Below are 14,450 nucleotides of genomic sequence, written 5' to 3' on the forward strand. Positions count from 1 at the left end.
TCTTTCTTTCTTTCTTTCTTTCTTTCTTTCTTTCTTTCTTTCTTCCTTCCTTCCTTCCTTCCTTCCTTCCTTCCTTCCTTCCTTCCTTCCTTCCTTCCTTCCTTCCTTATTTTGAAAGTACATCATATTGTTGGTAGAGTTGACTATATACACTTTTTTATTTAATACAATCAATTAACTTGTAAGTTAATTGAATGATTGTATAAATAGTTGCAATTTCACATTTTTCTCTTTGATTTTCTTTTTAAGGGGATCTGCCATTGCAAAAATCGTAGGCCAAAATACGAAAAGCTCCAATCAGTTTGAACCTGTTGTTAAGATGTGGGTATTTGAAGAACTAATTAATGGTCGAAAACTCACTGAAATCATTAACCAAGATCATGAAAATGTAAAATATCTCCCAGGGCATAAAATACCTACAAATGTGGTAAGTGATAGCAAAACATACCAGAATGCTTTCAGTTTTAAATTATATTCCAATTAAGTTCAAAGAAATTAGAACAAATAAGTAACTTAGATGAAAACAAATTACAGCTCCCAAATTCATAATGTGACGCTGAAATATAAAGGATATAGATGAGATGTTGCCAGTGGGCCCAATTGACTTAACTTGATGGCCAGAATTTTTTAAAAAAATTCCAAGCAGATTGTGCCATAAAAATAAAATAAAATAGTACTTTAATTATTCATTGTTCTCATAATGTACATTCAACAGCAGCACCATGCATCTGATCTCTTCTCAGCATGTTACTTTATCTTATTTCATTATTTTAAACAATTTACACTACAGTATATAGTTATCGCACAACAGTGACTCTAAGCAGTGTATATTAAAACCAAAAACACCACCATGATGAAGGTAATTTTCTACTCACAGCCATTTGTTTAATGGCCATTTGAAGTTACAGCAGCACTGGAACACTTATGATTTGGTCCTTGTACTTACAATCCCTGAGTATTCCCACGGTCACATGATGAAAAATTGGGATCTTGGCAATTGGCATATATTTGTGATGGTCACCTTGTCCCAGGACCACACAATTGCCATTTGTGACCTTCCCAGCTGGCTTCCAACAAGCAAAGTCAGCGGGGGAAGCTGGATTTGCTTAACAACTATGTGACACGCTTAACAACTGTAATGATTCACTTAACAACCATGGCAAAAGTCATAAAATTAGGTGCAACTCACTTAGCAATTCCCTTGTTTAACAATGGAAATACTGGTCCAATTGTGGTCTTAAGTCAAGGACTACCTGTACATATGAAAATTAACATTCAGAAAAGAAATGATGGAAGTGCGAGATAAAAAAACAAAACAAAAAACCCTTCACTTCTAATTCCAAAAGTGGAATGAAACACATCAATAACTGGACTCACCATTTTGGTGCCCAAAATGGAGGAGTTGGCAATTACTGGTTGAAAAACAGGCTTGTTTTCTGCTGGCAAGAAAGAACCAAAATAAAGCGCCATCACACACACACACACACACACACACACACACACACACACACACACATACTGGCCCACCAGAACTATAAAGGGCCTGCCTGCCTTCCTCTCACTTTGTTGCAAATCCCACTGACATTAACAGAACAATACACCGAGGTGTCTCAGGCCATTTTCTTTGGTGAGATTTAACTCTGCCTGTCCCTAAAGAATTTTGTACAGGTAGACCTTGACTTATGACCACAACTGAGCCCAAAATGTATGTTGCTAAGTGAATCCCTGCAGTTGTTAAGTTAGTAACACCATTGTTATAAGTGAATCTGGCTTCTCCGTTGACTTTGCTTGTCAGAAGGTCACAAAAGGGGATCACATGACCCCAAGAAACTGCCACTCTCATACATATGAACCAGTTGTCAAGCATCCAAATTTTGATCACATGACCCTGGGGATGCTGCACTGTTTGCAACTGTGAAAAACGGTCCTAAGTCACTTTTTCCAGTGCCATTGTAACTTCAAACAGTCACTAAATGAACTGCTGTAAGTCGAGGACTACCTGTATTGTCAATATAAAGCTCTGCAGTTTTTCTCTCTGAATTAACTGTGAGAGAAGCCCTTCCTTCTTTGTGGCAAAAATAGTATTCTGTATGGAATTTTCTTAGATAAATTACTATGTGGTCCAAGCCTCTTGTTTTGTTAAGGAACCTGACTTACCTGTTGCAATTGGAACAGTAGGAAACACTGGTGTTATGTGAACAAACACCCGTATACAAACATCCAATAAAGGGCTAAACATCCAATAAGTAGGTGTTATGTTTAGATTCTGCCAAGCATATCTTCCAGCTGTCTGCATTTTTCATTTTTGTGCAAACTGTTGGCAAACAAATATTTATGGCTTGCTATATGTTTTCTGCACCTGATTGTTTGGTTGTGGTAAACATCTCCCGCAGTGCTTTTCTCCTTCAGTATTCGGTAGGAGAATGCAGTAACCTGTTTTCCTCTCAGGTTGCAGTACCAGAAGTAGCAGAAGCAGCAGAGGACGCTGATATTTTAATATTTGTTGTACCTCATCAGTTTATTCCCAAAATTTGCGAGCAACTTACTGGTCATGTAAAAGCAGGAGCAATTGGGATTTCACTCATCAAGGTAAGGAATGGCGTTTTCTTCTTTAAGAGGGAAAGATATTTTAATAATGGTATTTATTTGAAGTACATTTTAAAATATCAGTATAATTTTGTTATTTTATTGTTAACCCCCTTAAATGCTACTTCTGGGAAAAAGCTGGAGTATACAGTGATTAAAAAATAAACAGTTAAATACCCATTCCCATTTTAAAAATAACTGATGCAAGTGCATGAACTATTGCTCAGTTTACACACTGCATTAAGCCATAGTTTTTGTAACCATTGTTTCTGGAACAAATCAGAGTTAGCTGAGCTTATGGTTTATGCAAAATATAAATCACACTTTAAAAATCACAGTAGCTGAGTTCATATTCTATTCTAATCCAGAAAACAGAAAAACTACATTCTGCCTTCATGTGTGAAATTAATTCATGTTTAGTAAAGGATTTGGCATTCTGTATAACTTTTTTTTAAAAAAAGCATTGTTATACCTCACTGTAGACGAACACTTTTAAGAAAGGAAAATACCATACTTTTACTCATTTTAAAACTCAGTCGTGGCTTTACAGAACCATAAATGTATAGACAACTACTTTGTTTCTTGAGTGCTGACCTATAGAAGATCAGTTCGTATACATATCAGAATTAAAGTAACAATTGGCTTCAAGTGAGCTATCCAGGCTGGTTTAAACATTAAGATTTTTTTTTTTTAAAAAAAACCTGATTGGTGAGTCAGGCAGCAGATCACATAGTTCTTGGCCAAAGGTCATTTCTCCTTCCTCGGGCTTACTCAATGTATATGTACCATTTCTGTTCTTGTGAAGACCTTTCACCTACTTCAAGAAACTATAATGATGCTAATACAATTAAATTAGCAGCATATACAGCAATACCATGCTGGTATTGGTTGACATACGAGGTCTGATTAATTAGTTACAGCTAAATGGAATATTTCACTCTGAACAGAATTAGGTGGTTTACAGCACTCTCTGGGCAGTTTACGATGTCAGCATTATTTGCAGATTTCCCCCAACAATCTGTGTCCTCCCAAAGGTGCTTTTTCAAGAGGCAACTGGACTTTCTTGTTTTTCTTTGAAGACGTTTCGCTACTCATCCAAGAAGATTCTTCAGCTCTCATCCATGCTTCCTGGAGGGGAAGCGAAATGCCATCAAAGAAAAACAAGAGAGCCCAGTTGCTTCTTGAAAAAGCACCATTGGGACAACCATGACCTGGGTGAGTGAGGATCTCCACAGACAACCTGGGTCCTTATTTTACCGACCTCGGAAAGAGGGAAGGCTGAGTCAACCTTGGGCCCCGTCAGGATTGAACTCCAGGCTGTGGGCAGAGTTTACCTGCATTACTGCACTTTAACCCCTGCACCATTATTCCACAGAAAAGCACAAATTAAGAGACTGTGCCGTGCCAAGCTGGATGGAGAGGGAGGAAGAAGTTCAGGTTAGCCACATCCTAGAATCTCTCAGGATGTCTCTCAGGGTTGAGAGTTATAGCTTTAGTTTGGCAGGACTCTGTCCATTAGATATAAGCAGATAAAGGATTGGACTCGACTGGATTTTGCATCCTTGCGTCCGATGCAAACGAGTGCTGCATTGCTACAACAAATTATGGCCCCAAGCCCTAGAAACGAAGATGCTATGGCTTGAATGGATTGGCCATCTTTTACGATTTACCCTAAGAGAAGCTTAACTTCTTATTTTAAATGAAACTGAAATGTCACGCTAACTGAAAGCTCCGTGGAGCTTTGCAACATGGGTTCTCCGGCAAAAGGGCATCTCCATCTCTTCATTGGCCCAATTTTCATAGAAAACAACCGGTTCCATAAACTAATCTATTGCAATGCAGTTCAGCGTGGATTTGCTTTGCTTTGATCCCTCTTTTTTTCTGTTAAGTAGGGTATAGACGAAGGCCCTGAAGGACTGAAACTCATCACGGACATCATCCGAGAGAAACTGAAGATAGATATGAGCGTGCTCATGGGTGCCAACATTGCCAATGAAGTGGCAAATGAAATGTTCTGTGAAACTACCATTGGTAATTGACTCATAAATTATTGCTCTGTCTTGCTAGGGAAGTAAATCTGCAGTGAACAGAAGGAGTCAGCCAGCTTCTTTTTATATCCAATCGTATCTTGGATAATAGTTGTAGATTTTTATCATCCAAGGCTTCACGTCTTCTTATTCTTTGCAGCATTACTTACACCTGCTCATCCATCTTTTAAATTCACATCCTGATTTTTGTTCAGAAAGCTGAAGGTGGTGGATGTGGTGCCTTCCTACTCTTTATCCACCCCACAGCCTGCTGGAAGGCAGTAATTAGTCAATGTCACCTGGTAAAATTCATGGCTGAATAGTCCTGAGTAATATCTGGCACTCTTAAATTAACTGTGGTTTGCTTAATTTTATTTTATTTATTTATTTTATTTTAATCCCATTTATATCCCGCCCTTCTCCGAAGACTCAGGGTGGCTTACAATCTAAAACACAATGTGCTTAGCAATAGTTTATTTTAGTTTATTCAGCCTATTTTTCACAGACAACAGGAGTCATTGAATCACAAACTGAATAGCTTGTTTATGAAGCCAGTCTGTGTATTGTAGGGATGCAGCTAGTCCATACTGCAGATCCAGATTTTTCTCATCATCCCTGTGTTTGCAGTGGCACACTGAATTAGTTTTAATCTTGATCTCCCACCATACAGCAATTCCTGTAAAAAGTAGCCAATTTTTTTTAATTTTCTTCTAGAGTCAAGTTGAAGTTCTTTTTTCCTTTAAGCAAATGCAGAAAGCTAATCCTGTAGGAAGCCTAGTCCTCTTGTGTTCCCACTATGATAGTTTCAATAAATATATCCACCCCCCACTCCACCTTCCCCCCAGGTGCTGCCATAAGACACCACACAACTCTTCTGTATTCATTCAGGGGCTGGTATTAAAAGAAAAAAAAATCCCATGGCATAATTATTTTTATATTAATATCTCACCACAGTTCAATTGACTTTGGGCCATTTTACCATTAAGAATATAATATAATATAATATAATATAATATAATATAATATAATATAATATAATATAATATAATATAATATAATATAATATAATATGATATGATATGATATAATATAATATAATATAATATAATATAATATAATATAATATAATATAATATAATATAATATAATATAATATAATTGTGCTTTTTTTCTAAGAAAGTCTATTTCTGTTTCATACTTATTTTACTGTCGTTTTACCAACTTGGAATATTTTTCATTTGATAGTTAATTTTTACAGGAAAATTGTCTCTGTTTCAAATGTTTTCTGCATATTTTTTGATGCAAATGTGCATTTAAAAGACAAATGATACAGGAAATAATTCTATCAGGTCAAATACTTTCTTCTGTTGTCAGTTAAAATCCTAACACCTGTGCTTCATTTCTTAGGTTCCAAAAATGCTAAAAATGGGAAGATCTTCAAAGAATTAATGCAAACTCCAAATTTCAGAATTACTGTGGTAGATGACTGTGACACCGTGGAGCTCTGTGGGGCCTTAAAGGTTTGTTATTCCAAGGAAGTAGTTGTGTTCCTACGATCTACTAAGCTAAACTATGCTTAAGTGTAATTTACCAAATAATATTCAACAAGCGAGAAGTATACTACACACTAAACCAGGCATGTCAAACTGCTGGCCCATGGGCTGGACGCGTCGTCCTGAAACTGTGCCCACCCCATTGCCGGCAATGGGGAAAAAGTCGTGATACGTCACGCGACATCACGTGACGTCGTGTGTTTGACATGCCTGCACTAAACCATCAGGCATGATTTACCTACCTCATTGGCTTCATATAACTCAGACCTATAAAGAAAGTGATCACATTTTAGTGTTTGTGTGAATCCTACCATAGTTAGGCCAAATGCAGGTCTGCAGACTGGGTTTTCTGCTTAGTTGTTAAAATATAAGCTTTACATACTGATTTTTAATTGAGTGTATCAACAGTAAATAGAAACAATATATCTTTACATTCTAAGTTAGAGATTAATTAAATACACCTATGTGGTCTGTCTCAGGGCTGTAGCTCTAATATTAATGAAAAATGTTCAGCTATAGTTACTAATTGGGTATCAAAACTGCATGCTTTCTTTTTTTAAAAAATAAGGATAATTTTTCATGATATTCTGCTTTAGCATCTTAATCCCTTAGTTCTGGCTAAGAAAGGTGAAGCAGAGGCCAAAGTTGTCTATTATTAGTATAGTTTTCTCTCCAAGTGAAACTTATCTTGGGCATGTTTAGATCAATTTGAGAATACATAATAAATTCAATCCTGAAAAGCAAGCAGTCCTTGACTTACAACCTCTACTGAGCCCAAAATTTTGATTGCTAAGCAAGACGGTTGTTAGGTGAATTTTGCCCCATTTTATGACCTTCCTTGCCACAGTTAAGTGAATCACTGCAGTTGTTAAGTTAGTAACACAGTTGTTAAGTGAGTTTGGCTTACCCTTTGACTTTGTCAGAAGGTCACAAAAGATGATCATATGACCCCAGGACACTGCAACCGTCACAAATACAAGTCGTCAAGCAGCTGAATTTTGATCACTGGACCACAAGGGATGCTGCAGTGGTCGTAAGAGTGAAAAGTGTTCATGTCACATTTTTCAGTGCTGTTGTAACTTCAAACAGTCACTATACAAATGGTTGTAAGTCAAGGACTACCTATAATTCAAATTCAAACTGAAGTGCACTGAAGGTGGCACCTCGGAATAATCTATTATTTTTATCCCATTATATTTTTCAATTAAGGCCAAAGCAGAAAAACAAATCAGATTATTGATCTGTAATATTGGCCAAATTTTCCTATGCCAATGTTTTTTCAATAAATACATATTTTCTTTTCCTCTGGATGTTGATCTGGGCCATGTGGACTAGGAATTATGGAAGTTGTAGTTGAACAGAACTGGAGGTCAGCAAATCAATTTACATTGTCTGGTAGATATCTTTTATATAGAGAATGGTTCTAAACTGGCAATGCCAGTAGTTGATACAGGAATATATACTACCACACACTTCTCACAGAAGAACGAAGCTGAAGCCACCAGCCTGAGGATGACGGATGAGATTTCGTCGAAACGTTGCTCTTATACCTTCAATTCTACGTGGGAAAAAACCCGAATGACCACAGATCTACATATATATATATATATATATATATATATATATATATATATATATATATATATATGAATAAATAATCCTGTATCAGATAATCTGATTTATTTTGCTGACTACAAATTTATTGCCAATCTTAAGCATTGTTTATTTTAAAATAGTTCTTTATTATTTTTTCAAAAAAATCCACTATTTTTATGTTTTCCTTTTTGTCCTAACCTTCTGAAACAGAATTATTACTACAGCTGAACCATACATTTTTAGCACTAATTACACTAAGTAGAACAGTTTAAGCTGTAGTATGTTCAGCCATAGTTTCAGTTAGTTTTTGCTAGCTGGGTTTGTATGTATTAAGCTATAAACCGTAATTAACATTTGGACTAGCCTGGCAGCCTGGTGGGCATCAAAGTGATAGTTATGCGTTTTGTGTGTGGGGAGACCCAACATCTGAGGGGTCCTTGGTACTTCCTGAGCTTGGTTGTTTTCTTGCAGACGTTCCATTACGCAACTAGGTAACGTCATCAGTGCTAGTAAGGAGTGGAGTTTGCTTTCAGTTATTAGAACCCAGTATTATTTCATGTCTTTAACTGTTGACTTGTTTTTTTCCTTTTTCCTTTGGATGTTAGAACATTGTGGCTGTTGGAGCTGGTTTCTGTGATGGGCTGAGCTTTGGGGACAATACCAAGGCAGCTGTGATTCGCCTAGGCCTGATGGAAATGATTGCCTTCGCTAAAATCTTCTGCAAGGGCACGGTCTCGATAAATACATTTCTGGAAAGCTGTGGGGTTGCAGATCTGATTACCACATGCTATGGGGGACGTAACAGGAAGGTGGCTGAAGCGTTTGCACACGGTGGAAAAGTAAGGGCATGTTTTGCTATACTGCATGAGGAAGAGAAGTTGGCTGCATTTTTAAGATAAAATTACACAGTTCTCTAGTAGAGGACAATTTATGGGAAGTAGCCAAAGATGCTGCTAGCTGATGGGGGAAGGGTCAATGTGGTTTTGAGCTTGATTTGACATGTCTGATAATATCCTGTATATATATACACATGTCTGGACAAAATGGTAGGACAAAACATTTTCAACCATGGTACCTCAAGTGGGCTAACTTACAGAAAGCATCCAAAATCTGGGACCCACGACTCCTACAGAATTGACATTTGGTGAATTTTATAAAACATGTCATAAAATGATCATGAAGCATTTCATGACCTCATAAATTTATGACCATTTCCTGTGGTCCTGTTGTTCGACTGTTCAACATGAGCTACTTTCAAGGTAGATATATCTCTGACTATTTCCCTGAATTTTAAAGACGTTTTCAACTACAGGTAGTCCTCGACGTATGACCACAACTGAGCCCAAAATTTCTGTTGTTAAATGAGACATTTGTTAAGTGAGTTTTGCCCCATTTTGCGACCTTTTTTGCCTCAGTTGTTAAGTGAATCTGGCTTCCCCATTGACTTTGCTTGTCAGAAGGTCACAAAAGGGGATCACTTGACCTTGGGGCACAGCAACAGTCATAAATATGAACCAGTTGCCAAGCATCTGAATTTTGACTACATGATCATGGGGAATGCTGCAAAGGTCATAACTATGAAAAATCGCATAAGTCACTTTTTTCAGTGCCAGTGTAACTTTGAACAGTCATTAAATGAACTATTGTAAGTTGAGGACTACCTGTACATTGGAATCATATCTGATGGGATGGCTTTTGTTGTTACAGCTTTTTTTCCTAAGAATTATAAAAACTGCTAACTGCTGTATGAGTCCCTCCATTATATTTAATGACTACCTTTACATATTACATTATGTTACTGAAAGAAGTTGAGCATATTGTGCTCCCGCCAATGTTGTTTCTAAAAGCCTGGTTAATGACTTAGCATCATATACAAAATCCTAGCAGCTGTGATTTATTAATTAATCATATGCCACCCATCTCTCCTATAAGGCGACTCTGAATGGCTGACAAAGGTAAGAAAGATAAATATAAAAATAATTTAAAATGTTTAAAAAGTATATAAAAACTAGAACCAAGGAGACAGATTGCACGGGGACGAGATCTTCTTACCCTGTCAACCATCTCAAGTGGTGGAGTGCCTCCCTCGGGGCCGCAAGCCAACCAGCAAAACCAAATTTTGATACCCTTCTAGATGTCAGGCACAAACAACTAGGAGTCGGGACAGAGTTCAAAAGCACTGCGAGTTTATTCCATGCAGCCTATACAAGAATCTGATCTGCTAATGGTCAAAGTAAATTGGTGGCAGATGAAAGTCAATGGACTTCAAGGAGGGTTAGACTTAGGTCTTTTTTTGGGGTGTGTGTATGTAAGGATTCCAGACTGATGATGCATTTGATTTCACCCTTGGGCTGTCTTATCTCCTACATTAGAAGGCCAAAAGGGTGTGCAACCAGTTCTCACCTCCATTGATAGAGTGTTCCATAAGGTTGGGGCCACAGTGAAAAAAGCTCAGCTCCCTTGACCCCACCATCCAGAATTCCTTAGAAGACCCCTTCTGCTGGAGGTAATGGGATGGGCTAGTCCCACTGGAGTGAGATGACTCCTCAGAAGGACCCATGTCATATGACTAGGACCCATGTCGTATAGGGCTTTAGAGATAATAATAAACACCTTGAATTGGATTTGGAAGAAAACTGGTAACCAGTGCACTTGCCCAACAGTAGTAGTATATGTGCCACCCTAGGTGCTTCCAGAACTGGGTGAGCCGCTGTAATCTGTACCATTTCTAGCTTCTGAATACTCTTCAAGGGTAGGTCCATGCGGAACACATTGTGGTAATCCAATCAAGAGACGACCAGGGCACGAGTGACTGTGCAAGGCTTTATGAACTGAATAAAGGTTCAACTGGCGCACAACATGAATTTGCAGAAAGGCCTCCCTAACCAAGCAGGAGTCATGATCCTAGGACAGGCGTGTTAAACTGGCAGCCCACGGGCCGGATGTGTCACACGCAGGCCACGGCTGCCCAGGCTCCACAAAGGCAAAAAACTCACAATATGTCACGTGACACGATCAAGATTGATACCCATGGTCTAGGAAAAAACCCCAGGTTGCACACCAGGTCTCTCTGGGGGTAGTGCAACCCCATCCACAATTAAAGGTGAGAAATAATTGGATCCTGAGGCCCCTTGAATCCACAGCCATTCCATCTTACCAGGATTCAGCTGGAACCTGTTGTTCCCCCATCCAGATCCTTACAGCCTCCAGGCACTGCGAAAGGGCAACTACCATACTGCTTGGATCACCAGGGATGGAGATGGAAAGCTGAGTGTCATCTGCATGCTAATGATATCTCATCCCATGATATCGGATGATTTCACTCAGCTGTTTCATGTAGAAGTTACCAAGGAGTGGAGACAGTACTAAGCCCTGTGGCACCCCACAAAAGAATAGCTGTGGGCTGCACCTCTCACCTCCTATTAACACTGATTGGGACTGGCTTTGGAGAAAAAAGCTGAACCAGCACAATACTGCCCTACTCAGCTCCAAATTTATTTTATTTTATTTATTTTAATTCCATTTATATCCCGCCCTTCTCCGAAGGCTCAGGGCAGCTTACAATCTAAAGCACAAATCAATGTGCTTAGCAATAGCCTTCATTCTATGTATATGCCTGCTTATTAGGGCTTTCACGCCCCCCCCCCCCAGCAGCATTTTTACAAAGTCAGCTTATTGCCCCCAACAATCTGGGTCCTCATTTTACCTACCTCAGAAGGATGGAAGGCTGAGTCAACCTTGAGCCTGGTGGGACTCAAACCTGCACTAATTGCAGGCAGCTGGTGTTACTTAGGAAGGCATTAGCCCACTGCTCCACCAAGGCTATTCTATTCTATTCTATTCTATTCTATTCTATTCTATTCTATTCTATTCTATTCTATTCTATTCTATTCTATTCTATTCTATTCTATTCTATTCTATTCTATTCTATTCTATTCTTAGGATACCATGGTCGATGGTATCAAAAGTCACTTCAGGAGCCTTTTCAGCTAAAGGAAAACAGGAAGTAATTAATTTATTTAGAAGATTTGCATCTTAAAACAACTCTGGACAGCTCATAAACAGTAAAACTACAAACACCATAAAAGCTATATAGACCTATTAAAAAATCCAGAGCCTCAATCATCCTCCCAGGATGTCCCAATAACTATTCCCAAGTTCTCATCACTCTATCCCAGGGTCTGATTTTAATGGCCTTCTGGAAGACTACAAGGGTGGGGGGCTGCCAGATTGCCAGGAGGAGTGTTCCCTAAGGGACTGATAGTATGCAGACTACAGGCTGACTACCCATAGCAGTCGCTGCATACCTACACTGTGAAGGGGTTAGCATAGGTAACATAGCTACAGACAGGCCAATGCAAACACCTCCCAAATCCCAGCTGTGCATTATGTGGAAGTACATGTCCCAAGTGTTGGTTGGTGGATCTGATTTCCGGTTCTGTTATTTGCTGTTTCAGTTCCCCCTACATTTGCAGAAATATAAATGGGATGCCTATCCAACCATCCCTGAAAAACAGACACATACTTTCCCTGAAGTGCAGTGCAGGAGAAATATGCTTGACCCCTTAGAAAATTAGGATTTTCATCAGCCTCCAAAGTCTTGTGATTTCTTAAAAGTCAGCCCTTATAATTGAAAAAAGAAACCCTCATGAGTTTAAATTTAGCCTGCTTCCCCACATTGCACATTCCCACAGGGAGAATGCATCACCTCCTAAGCAGATTCCCCACTATTCACTTACAGGGTCTCCTAGCGTCATCCAATTACCACTGAATCCATATTTCAAAATTGAAAGATGGGCTTTATATTGTTTTCAACGAAGATTGAGCAATGTTAGAAGACACAGTAGGTCTCAGAGGGTAAATTAATTTGGTGTACCCAGCCAGTTGGTTCATTCAATGGTTAAGGTGTGAATGCAAGTTTAGCATCACATGTAGCTTAGCTCTAAATTATATCATTATAATAATAATTTCATAATTTTTTTTTAAAAAAGTGACCATTAAGCTCAAAAGTTTAGAAATTGCTCCAAAATCCTACTTATTTACTTTATATGGGAAAGTTCAAAAGCAGGACAAGGGTGCCATTTCATCGCTAGAGTTTTAAGACATTCGGATTTGTTCATCAGTTTATATAAAATTTAATGCCATTTCCTTTCATTCTAAAACAAGCAATTCATACTTGGCTTATTTTAGACAATTGAACAGTTGGAAAAAGAAATGTTGAATGGACAGAAGCTACAAGGACCTCAAACATCGGCTGAAGTCTATAAGATCCTGAAGCAGAAGAATATGGTTGACAAGTAAGTAGTTTGTTTTAGATACTAAATACATCTGCATGAGTCATGAGTCATTCAGAAAATTTCAACTATAATCCTGCAGGTTTTGTTATTTTTGTTGGCTGCAAAAATCCAGAGCAATATTTTCACTAGATAATAGTGGAGAATCAGATAGGTCTCTCTTTCTCTCTTTGCTGCTCTCTAGCGGTCAGAACTTTTGCAAACCAGTTATGTTGGTCCTTATTTTTGGCATGATTATTATTACTTATTAATCTAAAATTTCAAGTGAAATGACACTACAACTCAAGCTAATAAAATTCATTTTTTGCTGTTACCCTTATTGGTAAAGCTATTTAGTTGTAGAATGTCCAATTATTTATACACCCAGTGATCATATTTGTACATGCATGTAAAAAATATATATATATCCAAAGATACTCACAAAAAGTACTTTTTCTCACCATTCTAACTTTTCATTCTTTTTTAAGTAGTGGGAAATTGTATTCCAACACTTAATTCCACACTTGTCGTATAAAACAACTACGGTACTTTCAAAAGATGGACCATTTCTAAATGTTTTAATTTGGTTTTCGTTTCCACGTGATTATAATATGATCGATCATGGGTAAATTGATAATTCGAGTTTGTCCACAGAAAGGAACTTAGGACTTCAGTCTTTTTAGATGGCCATTCATTGTGAAGAACATTTAAGTGAACATTTTCAGTTGACTATAGCAATTTGTAAACAAAACTTGTGAAACAGTTTCTAATTTATACAACTTGTGCCCTTCAATCCTAACCAAATTGCTATCATCTATTCATGAAATAGCAGATGTCTAAACCGCAAGATCAAACAAATTTCCCAAATTATCTATCTAAACAGTCTACTTTGAACTAGATTGTTAGATAGATAACTTGGGAAACAGGGATTGACTGCTTCCTTCTATAGATTCTTTTTTCATGCTTGCAACTAATACCTATCCAGCCATCTATGGCAGCTCCCAGTGTTTTGATCATAAGTATTTCTTCTTAAGGTGACACTACACTTTAGGGCAGTGTTTCTCAATCTTGGCAACTTTAAGATGCCTGGATTTCAATTGCCAGAATTCTAGCAGGAGAACTCTGGGAGTCAAAAGTCCAAACTATTTTAAAGTTGCCAAGATTGAGAAATACTGCTTTAGGAGTAATTAAGCAGCTGTTCCAAATCACGGATGGGCTTTTGGTTCTCCATCATTACGAGTGAAGTGGTAGCTTCATAATGTCTAAGGGGAGGACTGCCTAGGTGCAATCTACGGCAACGATTCTGTATGCTTAAGAGCTAAGTAATAACAGAAATCCAATAGTTAAATCTGTCATATTCTAATACAGCAGGTTGAGAGAAAAACTATCTGGCTTCGCTATTCAGTGATGGATAA

The 14,450-nt window shown here is 38.0% G+C and overlaps 1 protein-coding gene across 1 annotated transcript in view; it reads left to right on the forward strand.

Moving 5' to 3' along the window:
• The window catches only part of LOC308668260 (glycerol-3-phosphate dehydrogenase 1-like protein), a 28,134-nt gene that overhangs the window by 10,244 nt on the left and 3,440 nt on the right, over positions 1-14,450 (forward strand). Inside the window, exons 2-7 of the mRNA XM_081328038.1 lie at positions 250-427; positions 2,449-2,589; positions 4,479-4,617; positions 6,021-6,133; positions 8,368-8,601; positions 12,953-13,059. Coding sequence (XP_081184164.1) covers positions 250-427; positions 2,449-2,589; positions 4,479-4,617; positions 6,021-6,133; positions 8,368-8,601; positions 12,953-13,059 — 912 coding nt within the window. The remainder of the gene's footprint in view (positions 1-249; positions 428-2,448; positions 2,590-4,478; positions 4,618-6,020; positions 6,134-8,367; positions 8,602-12,952; positions 13,060-14,450) is intronic.

Source organism: Vipera berus, assembly GCF_964194415.1.
Source record: "Vipera berus genome assembly, chromosome: 1".
In the NCBI taxonomy this organism is placed as follows: Eukaryota; Metazoa; Chordata; class Lepidosauria; order Squamata; family Viperidae; genus Vipera; species Vipera berus.